We start from the raw sequence: 14,990 nt of genomic DNA, 5'->3' as shown, positions 1-14,990 counted from the left end.
ATGGAGTTTTCAGATTATGCCCTTGCATGGTGGGACCAATTGAGCATCAACCGCCGCAGAAATAGGGAGGCTCCAGTGCGTACTTGGACAGAACTTCGTACACTCATGTGGAAGAGGTTTGTTCCTCCTCATTACCATCGTGAAGTATTGCGGAGATTGCAGAGCATAGAACAAGGATCTCGGTCAGTGGAGGAGTACTATGAGGAGCTTGAAACACTTCTTCTACAAGCTGATATCCATGAAGATCAGGAGCAAACGATGTCTAGATTTTCGAATGGGCTTCAAAGGGATATTGCTGATGCGGTAGAGATGTACCAATACGTGGACCTCAAGGAGATGGTACACTTGGCCATAAAGGTGGAGAAGCAACTAAAATCAAAGAGGATGCAAGGTAATCCGTTTAAACTTGCTCCAATTGTAGAGTCACCTAAAGCACCGCTTCCACAACATATCAACAAAGGAAAAGAGGAGTCCAATTTGAAGTCCTCCTTAGAATCACCCGCAGCAAAAGGTACTCCGGATACAAGTGCATCTACTCTTTCATATAGCCTAACTACCCCTCAATCTCTCAAATCTTCATCCTTACCAATAAATACATCTGCCCCGAGCCACTCTCAAATACTCTACCCTTCTACTCAAAAATCTAACACGAGTGTTGTGATTCTGGGTGAAACCTGCTGGAATATTAAACACAAGAGTGAGAGGTCTAATCTTTTTATGTGTAGGAAGGAAGCTTTACGCTTGGAACATGGAGTTCATTGTTTGCTATTACTTTCTAAACCTACTTATTTTTCCATGAATGACTCTAACAAACTTCCATCTAGTTTTTCTAACTTATTGCAGGCGTATGATAATGTTTTTCCTGATGAAGTACCCCATGGTTTACCACCCACTCGTGGGATTGAGCACCAAATTGATTTTGTCCCGGGAGCATCAATTCCTAATCGGTCAGCCTATCAAGCCAATCCGGATGAGGTAAAGGAAAAAAAAAGGCAAGTCGAGGATCTACTGAGCAAAGGTTGGATTCATGAAAGCCTAAGTCCTTGTGCTTTACCTGTCCTATTTGTGCCAAAAAAAGATGGAGGTTGGCGCATGTGTGTGGATTGCCGAGCCGTCAACGCTATAACAGTTAAGTATCGTCATCCCATTCCTAGATTAGATGACATGCTTGATAATTTGTGTGGTTCTGTAATTTTTTCAAAAAAATTGATTTAAAAAGTGGCTATCACCAAATTCGGATGAATCAAGGTGATGAATGGAAAACAGCCTTCAAGATTTCTTTTGGTCTATATGAGTGGTTAGTTATGCCATTTGGACTTACCAATGCCCCATGCACATTCATGCGATTGATGAATCATGTTCTAAGGAATTTTATAAATAAGTTTGTGGTAGTATACTTTGATGACATACTTGTTTATAATACTTATATTGAAACACATATTGAACATTTACAAGCAGTTTAAGATGTTTTACGGGCTGAGAAGTTATATGCTAACTTGAAAAATGCGGCTTTTGTGTCGACAAGTGCAACTTTTTGGGTTTTATTGTACGAAAAGATGGAGTATGTGTAGATCCTGCGAATATTGCAGCCATCCAAAAGTGGCCTACACCTACTAGCGTGCGTGATATCCGCAGTTTCCATGGCCTTGCAAGTTTCTACCGTCAATTTGTGTGGAACTTCAGCACTATTGCAGCACCCTTAACTGCAGTTATCAAAAAAGAGGATAAGTTTGAGTGGGGAAGTGAACAACAAAATGCTTTTGATACTTTAAATTCGAAACTTACATGTGCACCCGTACTTGCTTTACCTGATTTCTTTAAACCGTTTGAACTTGATGCCTCTGGTGTAGGTATTGACGCCGTCCTCTCACAAGAAAAGAGACCCGTTGCATTTTTTAGTGTAAAGCTACATGGCCCTGCGTTGAATTTCTCAACCTACGATAAGGAATTGTACTCCTTAGTGCAGGCCCTGCTCACATGGCAACATTATGTACGTTCTCCAGAAGTTGAAGACGCAATTCGTCGGTGTACAACGTGCTTCTCGTTGAAGTCTACTGTTCATCTACACGGTTTGTATACTCCATTACTTATTCTTGAATCCCCTTGGGTTGATGTTTCTATGGATTTCATATTAGGTTTGCCTAGGAGTAGGCCTGGTAAAGATTCGATATTTTTTGTGGTTGATCAATTTTCAAAAATGACACATTTTATTCTATGCAAAAAAACCACTGATGCTTTGCATGTTGCTTCATTATTTTTTCAAAGAGGTTCTTAGATTGCATGGTGTTCCAAGATCCATTTTTTTTTTTATAGGGATTCTCGATTTTTAAGTTATTTTTGGAAAACACTTTGGACTAAATTAGGCACACAATTAATGTTTTCCACATCACACCACCCACAAAATGATGGTCAAATAGAAGTTGTTAATCAAACTATGGGAAACTTGTTACGTGCCTTAGTTAATAAGAATTTGAAGAGTTGGAAAGAATTTTTAGCTCATGCTAAATTTGCATATAACTGTATGATTCATAGCTCTACAACTTGTTCTCCATTTGAGGTTGTTTTCGGTTTTAACCCATTAACTCCTCTTGATCTTATGACATTGCCACGCAATGAGCACGTTTGTTTTGATGGCAGAAAAAGGGCTGAATTTGTCCAACAACTTCATTCTCAAGTTGTATTCGAGATAGGAGACTGGTTTTGGCTACACTTAAGGAAGGAAAGATTTCCAAAATTGCAAAAGTCGAAACTTACTCCCCATGGCGATAGACCTTTTCGAGTGTTGGAACGCATTAATGATAATGCCTACAAACTTGAACTCCCAGGTGAGCACCAAGTTCATGCTACTTTTAATGTTTCTGACTTAAGCCTTTTTGATGCAGCGGATGAATATCTTGTTCGGGAGAACAAGAAAGCTTTTCAAGAAGGAGGGAATGACGAGGACGTCAAATCTTCAAGCATTCAAATGCCCGTGGAACCCATCACTCGAAGCCGAGCTCGTCAGTTTCAAAAATCCGTCACTGCATTGATCAGACGATTTTTCATGGAGAATCAATTTAAGGATGATGCTTGGAGACCACTTAGCCCTCACCTGACGCTCCTTCAATGGGACCCGCAAGAATCCCAATTGAAAGATCAAGAGAATCGCTAATCATGGAAGGTTATCAAGGGAATCATCACTTATGGAGAGAATCACTAATCATGGAAGTATATCAAGGGAATCCTCACTTATGGAGAGAATCACTAATCATGGAAGTATATCAAGGGAATCATCACTTATGGAGAGAATCACTAATCATGGAAGTATATCAAGGGAATCATCACTTATTTCCTTTTATTATAAGTTTCAATATAGTATAATTCCATATCTAAAACTTCCCTAATTATTTATTTCCTTATAGTTAAACTTACCTTTTGGTTTGTTTCCTTTATTATTTGTTGCCTTTTATTTTCCTCAAGGACTTCTATATAAGGTCCTTACCTATCATTGTAATGAGAACCTTTTTTTTTACATCTTGAATTGAATTTCACTTTTATATTTTCTAGTGTTAGGGAGTGATTTCCTCGCATTTAGAATCTCAAATCGGGTCTTTGAAGTGATTCCATCGGTTCGTGGCTTCCAATCCTTTGCAGTGGGATTTAGCCTATTGTTTGTGTTTTACCTATGGATTGATTTCAGGTCCGAGACTTATTCTCGTGGTTGGTTATCATCTATACTAATTCACACTCTCTGCACTATATTTCCTCTTCTTTCTCTTTTCTTTTATACATATTCTTAATCCATTTGTTCTATTGAACTTTGTGAGTAAGAACACTATGTTGGTTATAATTATACGCGGCCGGGCCGTGTCATCTGTTATTATGAAGCCGAGGTTATTCCGGCTGCTCACTTCGACGGATGTATATGTATGTGCATGTGCATCGTTGTCGAGTTTGATATCTTTGTTGTATCATTTCACCCTTGGCATAACATAACATGACACGTATTTTATGAATGACAGATATTAGACTTTAGTAAAGGTATGACATGACATATTTCACGTTAGTTCTCAAAATGAATTTAATTCTAAATTGTTTTTGAGAAAAATATTTGGTTCAGGTATGTATGGCACCTCCGGGATAGGGGACGTTTCGGGATATAGAAAGACGGGCTAAGTGAGTGAACTTACATATGTTGTATTATATATAAATTTTTAACCAAAAAAACCACTTGTTTAGGAGTATATTTTGTAAATATTCATAAATCAGATTGTGTTCATAACATGCGCTTTTATAGCTAATCTTAGCCTTAACACTGTATTATGGAGCCCGAAGTAGGAGGTCACGACCTCATGATACAGTGTGGTGGGAGCATTTCCAGTATGAGCCAACTAAGAGTGTTACATCATCTCGTTCTAGTATCCTCTGTAGATCAGATAACAGATATTTTCAACAAGTCTCTTCTTCCAGGCCGCTTCCGATTACTTTTAGACAAACTCAAGTTGGTCTCTAATGTCCCATTTTGAGTTTGAGGGGATGTTAGATTTAGATATTTCTATAAAATTTGGTTTTAGATTTAGTAGATCTATATTTAGATTTGGTCTTCTCCATATAAAAGATTACTTAGATTTGAGTCTATCGAGTCCATTATGTGTTGTCTATATATTGGCCTTTTATTTTGATGATTAATATACAATCTCATTATTTTTCCCTAAAATTTCTAACAATAAAGATATATTTTAATTGAGCATAATACACCTCTTGCTTTAATTTAATGTATAACATACCTCTTATTTTATTTATTGTGTGAAACTTCTTTATGTTTCATTAATTTTGTTGGTGAAAGTAAGTAAGATTATTTTGATATATTTACCTTATGTACTTTATGTATATATGTAATGGTATGTTTTTAATTGAGTAAAATAACCCTTTTGTTTTAATTTAAATGTACACAATACCTTATATTTTATTTATTGCGTAAAAATTTCTTTTAGTTTCATTAAAATATGCACAAAACAACCTCTTCATCCAAAGCAAATATTGGTTGTAAATATACACCTAAGTATCCAAAATTTAAACAAATAAAATAGATAAATAGCTTTATTTGAATAAAATAAATAAATAATCAATATTCTATTTTATACTCACTCCGTCCTAAAAAAAGTGTCCAGATTACCGTAGACACGAAAATTAAAGTAAAGTATAATTAGTAAATAATTAAAAGATTTATTAGTAAAAATAATTATTGTATAATAAAAATAATTATAGACGTATTTTAAGATAGCTAAATAGTTTAATTAAAATTAAAAAAATTATAGAATATGAAATTTAAAATGTGATTAAAGTGTATAATTATATTTCTAAAAAAATAAATACAAAGTACGTGAGATACACCAAAAAAAAAAAAAAAGACACTTTCTGGAACAGAGATAGTATTTTTTTTTTTTATAAAGATTAGGTAATAATTGTCTAGAAAAACCATTAAATGAATGGTTGATAAATAATTTAATTATTTAGTTTATTCAAAAAAATATTATTTAAGACATTTTATCATTTTTTTTTTAACTTTTATAAAACTGTTATAATTAGGTGTGCGTTTACAATTAAATATCAGCTTCAGATGAAAATAAAAATTCCGTATATATTTTAGTTTAACACGAAAGATATTTAATACAATAAAACGAAGTATATTGTATATTTTTATTAAAACACAAAAAATATAATCCAATTTATTCAAATAAAAAGTATTTAATATAACATGCTATTATTTTGGCTATAATAGAAATTAAAATTAATAATTATTTTTAGTGAAACATACCTATAAAAAAAAATTCAATTGGAATAGGAGAAATATATAATGAAGATAAAACTAAAATATATATTTGAATTAATTTTTTTCTTAACCCATGTATTATAAATAAATAAACTGACGGCCAAATTAAAGTGGAAAGTGACTTGGCTTTATTTGAATGGTGATTGTCAACTTGAAACTATTGGAATATTAGGAGTGTGTGTTTAACTATTTTATTTTATTTTAATTTGAGGTTAAATAATATTTTAATATAATATTTTATAAAAAAAAAATACTCTATTTTAAAGTAGTAATTGGGAGAGATGAAAAAGCTAAAAAGAAATAAAAGAACATTTCTGGTTTGAAATTTGATTTAAATTTTTTATATTGTAAATATGTGATACTCTTTTTATTCCATATAATTTGTTCCTATTTTTTATTTCGTCGTTTCTGCATAATTTATTTTTTTTAAAAAAAATATGATTATATATTTTAATCACTTTTTAAATTTTATAATTTTTTAAATTTTAATTAAACTATCTAATTATTTGAATCTTAATCTATAATTATTTACTACCCAATAATTATTTTTACTAATACACTTCTTAATTACTTAGCAATTATACTTTACTTAAACTCTCATATCTAAAGTATAAGCCCATATTACATGGGACAGAGGGAATATTTAAACATTATTTTCAAATAAATGTTAAAATAAAAAAAAATGATATTTCAAAATAATCTGCTGATTTGATTGGTTCTACAGAGAGAAATATAATTTATATATTGTGTTGTACTTTATAAGTATATTTGAAATAAATAATAGATCGTATTATATGAAATTATATTAGTAATTGTATTTGTATTATTAAGAATTGCAAATATATGTTTGTTGTCTTATTATATATATTGAATCAAATCAACATTATATTAATTTGATTCAATCAATACAAAATTTCATGTGATTATTATTGCATTTTTTTATTTTTTATTTTTCAATAGAAGTTAGGAAAGTAAAGAATATATAAATTATATTTATTCATTATGATCAAATTGATTTGAGAGTTGTCCATTAAGGATATGTTTTTGAGTAGATTCGATTTATCCAATTAGTTTGAATTATATCTAATATTTGTTTTTTATACACTTTGGACAGGTTTAACAATCTTCAAAACTAATATTCCTTTGGTCCCAAAAGAATAGATTGATTTATATTGGACAGAAAATCTAAAAAATATTGATATTATATAGTAGTTGGTAGAAAATATAATTTTATTTTATTATTTTTTTTTTTTGGTCTTTGTGATTGTGTGTTCATTTAAAACGTAAAAAGTAGTGATATTTGTGTAATAAAAATAAAAAAAATAAGAATAATTTTACGATTTTATGATCATCTATAGAAATGAAACTATTGTTTTGGAATGAACATAAATTGTAAAACAAAACTATTAGATCCGGATGAAAAGACTATTTTATCTAAAAATGTTAAATTAAATATCTATTTTTTTATTATTTAAAAAAATATAAAAACTTCTATTTAAATAGAATTCAATTGTGTTTCTTTGAACTTATATATATATATTGAACTTTTATATATTGATTTTTTACTATTTACTATTTATATTTTTCAATAAAAATATATTTCCTCTATTTCCATATTATAACAATAGTTGGTAGAAAATATGTATAAAAATAATTTTTTTTGTTTTAAGTGTATTAGTATTAAAAATATTGATATTTATATAATAAAAAAACCTAGTATTGGTTTCATGATAATATGATTAATTATATATATAAAAAAACCTACTATTATTTTAGAATGAATGAAACAGATAAAAAGAAAAAAAAAAAACTATTGAATTGAGACTAATGAAGTATATTTTTTTTTAAAAAAAAGTTAAAATAAACTATTAAATATAAATTAGAACTAAATTTTCCTGGAAAAAATAAAAAAAACCCGAATAAGCGCACCCCTAATTATTCTAGCAGCACGATAGGTTGGGTATATGATAAATTCATGTGCGGAATTGGTACATTTATATTTATATTTTAGAAGAAAAAGGTTTGCATCTTAAATGATGAATTCTAAAATATTTTAAGTTCAGTTTTCTACTCTTACGCACTTCTTCTCTATACATGTTTAAAAATAAAATTCAATGTTTCTAATTAAAAAATTATTTTATGGCACAATATATATATATATAGAGAATTATTTTACCTAAGTAATATGGATCTGTTTTGTTCTTTTATCAATTATTTTCCAGATTTTTATTATTTACCAATTTTTTTTTAAAAAAAATATCAAATCAAATATTTATTTTTTATTTTTTATATTATACTAAAAATTAATTTTATATTCAAGATATTACATCATTCACCTATTTCAATTCAAAAATTTTACTATTCAAATCCCAACAAAAAAATTCAAACAATCAAACAAACACACTTTTTAATAGAATAATTTCTCATAAATATTATTTAAAAAATATAATATACACGTACATAACCATAATATATACTCCATCCGTTCTACTTACCATGTCCATATTTCTATTTCTGTTTGTCTCACTTATTCTTTCACTTTTTTCTTTGGAAAAAAAAATTATACACTTTGATCTCATTTTTATTATATGATAAATATTTTCACTGATACATTCTTAATTATTTACTAATTATACTCATCCTAAATCCTCATATCCAAAGTAATGAGGACACGGTAGTTGGGACGGATGGTGTATAATTTATATACTTTATAGACTCATAAAAAATTAATAATTTAATATAAAATATTATTTTTTATATCAACATCAATTCTCCATACTTAATAGATAAAAACTACATTCGTAAAAAAATACAAAATAAACTATCCAATTTTCTAATATTTTCAAAGTTTTCAATAATCATCAACAAAAATTCCAACATATCATAAAATCAAATGGACAATAATTTCATTAATTTTTATAATTTAGGTGTTTTTGTTTGATATATGAAGAATTGTAAAGATATTACTACATATTGAAATGATACTTAATTTCATGTGTTTTTATTAAATTTTATTATATATATTTTGTATTTTTTATAATCGTATATATTTAAAACATTAAACGAATATACTCTTAATATTTTCATATTCCCCATGTCTCGCTACAGACGATCAATTTTTCTTTTTTATCCGTTGCACAAAATATGATTTCTTTATATTCTTAGTAAATTTATTCATCTTAAACATACTTAAAAAATATAAATCAATTTAATTAAATTTCTAGCTCACTCAAAACTCCTTTATTTTTATCTCTCTTCAACAAGGAAATATTTTTGTCTATATTTAAAAATTTTCATTTTTTTTATAAAATAGTTTTAAGTTAATTATAAATACATAAATAAATATATTATTTTATTTATTTTTATTATATAAAATCTTTTTTTTCTACAAAATAATATTTATATTGCATATATTTTATTGAGATATAATACTAATAATATTTAAAATATCAACAAAATTATTCATATAAACAATAATAAAATAATTTACTAATCTAAATTACCTAAAATACCATGTCCATAACCAAATGATTAATTTTTTCCGAGACGGAGGGAGTATTAGAGAGATGAACAAAGTCGGTCGGTCCAAATCCATTGAGTCTGATTAGGCACATGTAAGTTGTAAGGTTAGGTTCCTCTTATCATATCCTATATTTCCAATCATACTTACAAAGGTAACTTTTAGGCTTACATTTTGGTTCAAAGATTTCGGGTCTGACAAAAAAAAAACATATTTATCAATTCAATTAATCTTCTATGGATTACATTAATCCAATTATTTACCAAACTCAAGTTCAATCCCATAACCATATTATTTGGTTCGGAAAGCAGTGCACACATGTGCTTTTACCGGAATTCATGTGTTTAAACCACATTATTAATAACTAATGCATAACATATATGTATTTTAACTCACCGAATAATCGATTTAAAAATTTATGAATTTATAATTAAATTTTATTGATTAATTAACCAATAATTCAACAATAACCCACATAAGTGGAAATACTCATAATTAGAACAAAACACAATTCAGTTCCAGAGATATCGACACGTCATGATAGGTAGTTTGTGGGTTGAATCTTCCTTAGTCAATATCATTATATGCACTTGTGGCCTAGTTGACACTATGCATTGAACTATTCTATCTTGGTGTGCATCTTAATCAATAATATTGACATGTCTCTATCTCAACCTTATTTTATTCTCATGTTTTAATCTGTTTTGGCCATGTATCATATCTTTGGATTCGTAAAATTTAATTTGAAGTGGTCCTCACTTCACACTCATATATGTAATAATATCTTAAAGTATCCAACTCTACTTTTAAGATTATTAAGAGTCGGTGACTCAACCTCACTATTTTGCACTTCGTAACACTCGTAGCTTTGTAAGAAATAGTGATCGAGTGTTCGTGCTGAATTAGTACAAATTATTTTTTCCATTGAATCAAAACTTGGGATCTCCAAATAATTTGGTTAGGTTACCACTGGAATTGTCCTTTAACTTGTGAATTTCAAACTTATTTTCTTTAGCAATTTAAATATTTGGTCACGATGTAACCCTTTAGTTAAGGGATCTGAAAGATTTTCTATTTAGCTAACATAATCAACAATTATAACCCCACTAGTGATCAATGGTCTTACAATGTTGTGTACGTGTTCGATATGTCGGGATTTACCTTTATAAATTTCATTCTTAGCCTTTGTTATAGCTGCTTGGCTATCACAATAAATCAAAACCGGAGGTATTGATTTTGTTCAAAATATAATATCATCTAGAAAACTTTTAAGTCATTCGGCTTCTTTATCGGTTTTATCTAAAACGATGAATTTTGATTCCATAATGGATCGAGCTATACAAGTTTACTTCACGAACTTCCAAACAATGGCTCCTCTTCTAATCATGAAGATATATTCACTTGTAGACAATGAATCTTTCATATCAGATATCCAGTTTGCATCACAGTATCTTTCAAGTATTGAGGAATATCTTGTGTAGTGTATGCCAAATTCAAGAATATATATTTTAAACACCCAAGATTCTATCTAGTATTTTCCAATGTTTGTGAGTTGGATTACTAGTATAATGACTTAGCTTATTCACTGGACAAGCTAAATTGAGCCTTGTACAATTAGTTAGGTACATAAGGCTCCCGATTATTTTGGTATATTCTTCCTGCACAATAGAATCACCTTGTTTTTGCTCAGCTGAACACTTAGGTCCATGAGTGTTTTTGCTGGAATATTCTTGAAAGATTAAACCATCTCAATATTTTCTCGACATTGTGAGACTAAGTTAGACAATTATTTTACTGTTTCTAATAATTTGCATTTCAAAAATCACATTAGCGACTTCCATGTCTTTCATGTTAAGGTTTCGTCTTAACATGCGTTTAACTTCTTCAATTAAGTTAATTTCATTCGCCATAATCAACAATTCGTCTACATATAAACATAGCATAAGAAATCCAATAGAAGTTTCTTTGATGTAAACGTATTTGTCACATTCGTCAATCTTGAAGCCATTTGATAACATTATATTATTAAATTTTAAGTGTCATTGCAAATGTTCTTGTTTCAGTTCGTGTAGCAACTTAACAAGTTTACACAAATTCAAATTAAAATGCATAAAACGAAACTAAAACATGAAAAGTAAATAGAGAAAAATACGAGTTCATCTTATTGTGCGTGTGTGTGATGTGTTTTTTCCTAGTTTTAATCCTAAGATAGAATAACCACCTCTTCCCACTAAAATGGGCAGTTCCAATTATTCCTCCACCACTCTCAACCGCCTGGTAACCTCCCACTATTACCTCAAACTGCATGGTAACCTCCTCCCACTACCTCCAACTGTCTGGTAACCTCATTCCATTAGTTCCCTGGTAACCTCCTTCTATCAGCTCTTAAGCCACCTGGTAACCTCATTCCATCAGCTCCCAACCGTTTCCATTGCCTCTGGACCGGGTTCCATTTGCTCTGAACTTCTTCTATTGCCTCTGGACCAGATCTGCTGCTTACTCCGACTTGTTTCCACCGTACTCCTAGCCGGTCCACGGGGATGTATCCCCAATAGCCTCGAGTTAAATGTAATCTTCGGTTTTACTCTTGTTGGCTTGTTCCATAGAGCTTTTTTAATAAAGTAGGAAAATGCATAGGCCCTCCACTGATATTAAGTACGAAATTATTAACCCATGATCTGTGGAAGCTGTTGCTTTCTATCTTGTGGAGGCAACCTTCCTCTACTTTGTGGAAGCATCACAGTCCAATGGAGGCAGTTGTTTTCAACCCAGTGGAGATAACACTTTCTGACCTTATGGAAACATTGTTCCGGGATGGAGGTGCCATAGTCCAAGGAGTTGCTGCCCTAAGGTCCATGGAGGCTGCTGCTTTCGGCCCTGTGGAAGCACCACAATCCAATGGAAACTGTTGTCTTCGGCTCTGTGGAGGCAGCAGTCTTTGGCTCCAAGGCCTGAAGCTCCATTGCTGTTGAGCGGCTCCGTGGCCAATGAGCTCTGACTCCACTTTTATCTTTGAGTCTCCTTCACGTTCAGGTGCTTTTGGACCCATGTCCAACATTATTATTATTATTATTATTATTATTATTATTATTATTATTATTATTATTATTATTATTATTTATAATCGGTGCTCTGCACACTGCCATTAAATTCAATTTGAACATTCCATTGAAAAAATAGCCTCTAACTAAAAACATTTCATTTTCAATAAAATAAATCTATATCCTACGAAGACTAGTTTAAAATCATGTCTAACTATTAGCGATCCCGTGATGAGGTTCTTGCAGATGTCTGATACATCAATATTCTTCAGGGTTAAATATTTTCTTGGAAGTCATTTTTTGCACCGCCACTCCCACTCATTTGACTTTGAAAGACTCATGGTTGCCATGTATATCTTTTTTCCCCCAGTCTCTTTGTAGATCGAGAAACTTGTCTTATCGGAACAAACATAACAAATGGCGCAATATTAATGAATCATGCCTTCGAACTGTCAACATAATTAGTCTCGTACACAACAACTACAAAATTAAGTATATATATATGTTCATATTTTTTTTGAAAAAATTAAATAATTCGTGGTATTTTTATATATAAATATTATATTGACATTGTACTGTTTAAATTTAATGTAGCAATGTCATTAAATTTATTATTTTAATTCTAACATAGATGGTAAAAGAAATTATGCACAATTAAATTTAGATAAGACTAAAATTATATTTGCAATTGTCTTATAAACATAAATAATTTTTTAATACTCATTCTATCTTGTAAAATTAAGTATGTTTAATTGGACACAAAGATGAAATAATAATATTTTAATATGAAATTTAGAACAAAGAAGATAAAAAAGTAAAGTGAGATATTATAAAAATTTTATTAAATGATTGAGAAAAAAAATAATAGGATAAATAGAAAAAGTAATGACACATTAGTTATTATAAGAATTAATAGAATTGTGAGTTGATAAAATTGTTTACTATAAATGATTGTGCATAATTCTATCGAACTATCAAAAAATGAATAATGAGATAATTTTAGCGAAAAAAAGTATAATTAAATTGTTAAAAAAAACAATAAATATATAGTGCTTTTCATATTAATAATTTATATTAATTTTAAATAACACATAAGAATTAAATTAAATTTATTTGTCTTCAATTTGATATATATTTTAGTAGTAAATGTAGTATATTTTAGCAGTTTAAAAATCATACTAATTTTTTTAATATATATTTATTAGTACGCACTATATAGATATATTAAATAATTTATAATATTTTGTTCGTTTGAAAAAAATTATGTTATTTTTCATTTGAGAATAAAGATTAAGAAATAATATTACCTCCACCAGTCTCATTTATTTTCTACAAGTTGATCTTTGAATATTAATTATTATATTAAAACGTAGTATAAATTAAGGAAAAATTGAAAAAAATACTTTCATTAGTATCTTATAATACTACTAGAATAACATTTGTACAAAAAATTATATAAATATAATGATATTTTTAATGTTAAGTACAATGACACAAAAAGTAAATGTGAGTGACTCTTAGAGGCAGACGAAAGGAGTATCGTTTTAACATATAAATGGGGTAAAGAAAATTAAATGGGGTAAAAAAAATAGTAGTATCACAAAAATTTTTAAAAAATTAAGGAAAAAACAATAGGGCAACTAAAATAATAATAATAATAATAATAATAAAGATAATAAAATTATCAATAAATATACATAACTATAAATAAATTTTTTATAAATTTAACCAATGAATTTTAACTAACATAAAAGATCATAGATTATCTAACTTACCTATAACACAATGGAGATGGATTCAGTAAAGTCATGAGTTGAAACATCGATGCTTCCAGGTTTTATCTATCACGTATGGTTCGTTTAGTGTGACTTGTCTTATCGGATTTAGTTTGTAATGTATTATATTCGCCCGGGAGTTTACCCAGTGCGTACTCGTCGGTAGCGATTTCGAATTCTCACTTTATAAATATATATATATAATTCAATTTAAAAATCGACTTAAAATATTTTAACAATTATTAAGTGGTTTTCTTTTCAACATGTATGTATGTGTCCGTACGTTTCACGATTACAATTTAAAATTGGATTTTGTTTAAGAAGTCAAAGATTAGGGTAAGTGCGTGTTAGTACATTAAGTAAAATAATATTTCTTTATTTTACATTTTGTTTCCAATCTATTATGAATAAAAGAATTTAGCTAAAATATAATTAGTAATTGTTTAAAAATTATTTATAAAAATAATTATTATATAATAAAATTAATTATAAATTAAAATTAAGATAATTAAAAATTATAATTAAAATTAAAAAATAAAAAAAATAAATGAAAAAAATAAAAAAAAGGTGAGATCAAAAGAATATTGATAATAGGTAAAAGGTAAAACACAATATATAAAACCCACTATTTACATATGACATATCTTTAAAAAAATTGATATTACTAATAATATATGGGGTGTTTGGCAATTAGTTGGTTTGACTAGTTGAATATATTAGTTGTTTGTGCTAAAGTGTTCGGTAAAATATCAATTTTATACCTAAAATGATAATTAAGAACATCTTATATTTTATTTTCAAAATATTTAGTTGAGGTTTTTAGTGGATAGGCTTTTCTAGAA

General features: G+C 28.8%; 1 protein-coding gene across 1 annotated transcript; it reads left to right on the top strand.

Annotated features, from left to right (window-relative positions):
- Positions 1-11,887, top strand: LOC127245009 (uncharacterized). The gene is made up of 5 exons (XM_051265652.1): positions 1-1,188; positions 1,526-1,950; positions 2,533-2,825; positions 2,883-2,957; positions 11,820-11,887. Exons 1-5 carry the CDS (start codon positions 1-3, stop codon positions 11,885-11,887), a joined length of 2,049 nt encoding a protein of 682 aa, XP_051121609.1.
- Positions 11,888-14,990: the final 3,103 nt, after the last annotated feature.

Source organism: Andrographis paniculata, unplaced genomic scaffold, assembly GCF_009805555.1.
Source record: "Andrographis paniculata isolate CXL003 unplaced genomic scaffold, ASM980555v1 Contig21END, whole genome shotgun sequence".
NCBI lineage: Eukaryota > Viridiplantae > Streptophyta > Magnoliopsida > Lamiales > Acanthaceae > Andrographis > Andrographis paniculata.
The sequence above is the reverse complement of the archived record's forward strand: the minus strand, read 5'-3'. Positions and strand labels throughout refer to the sequence as shown.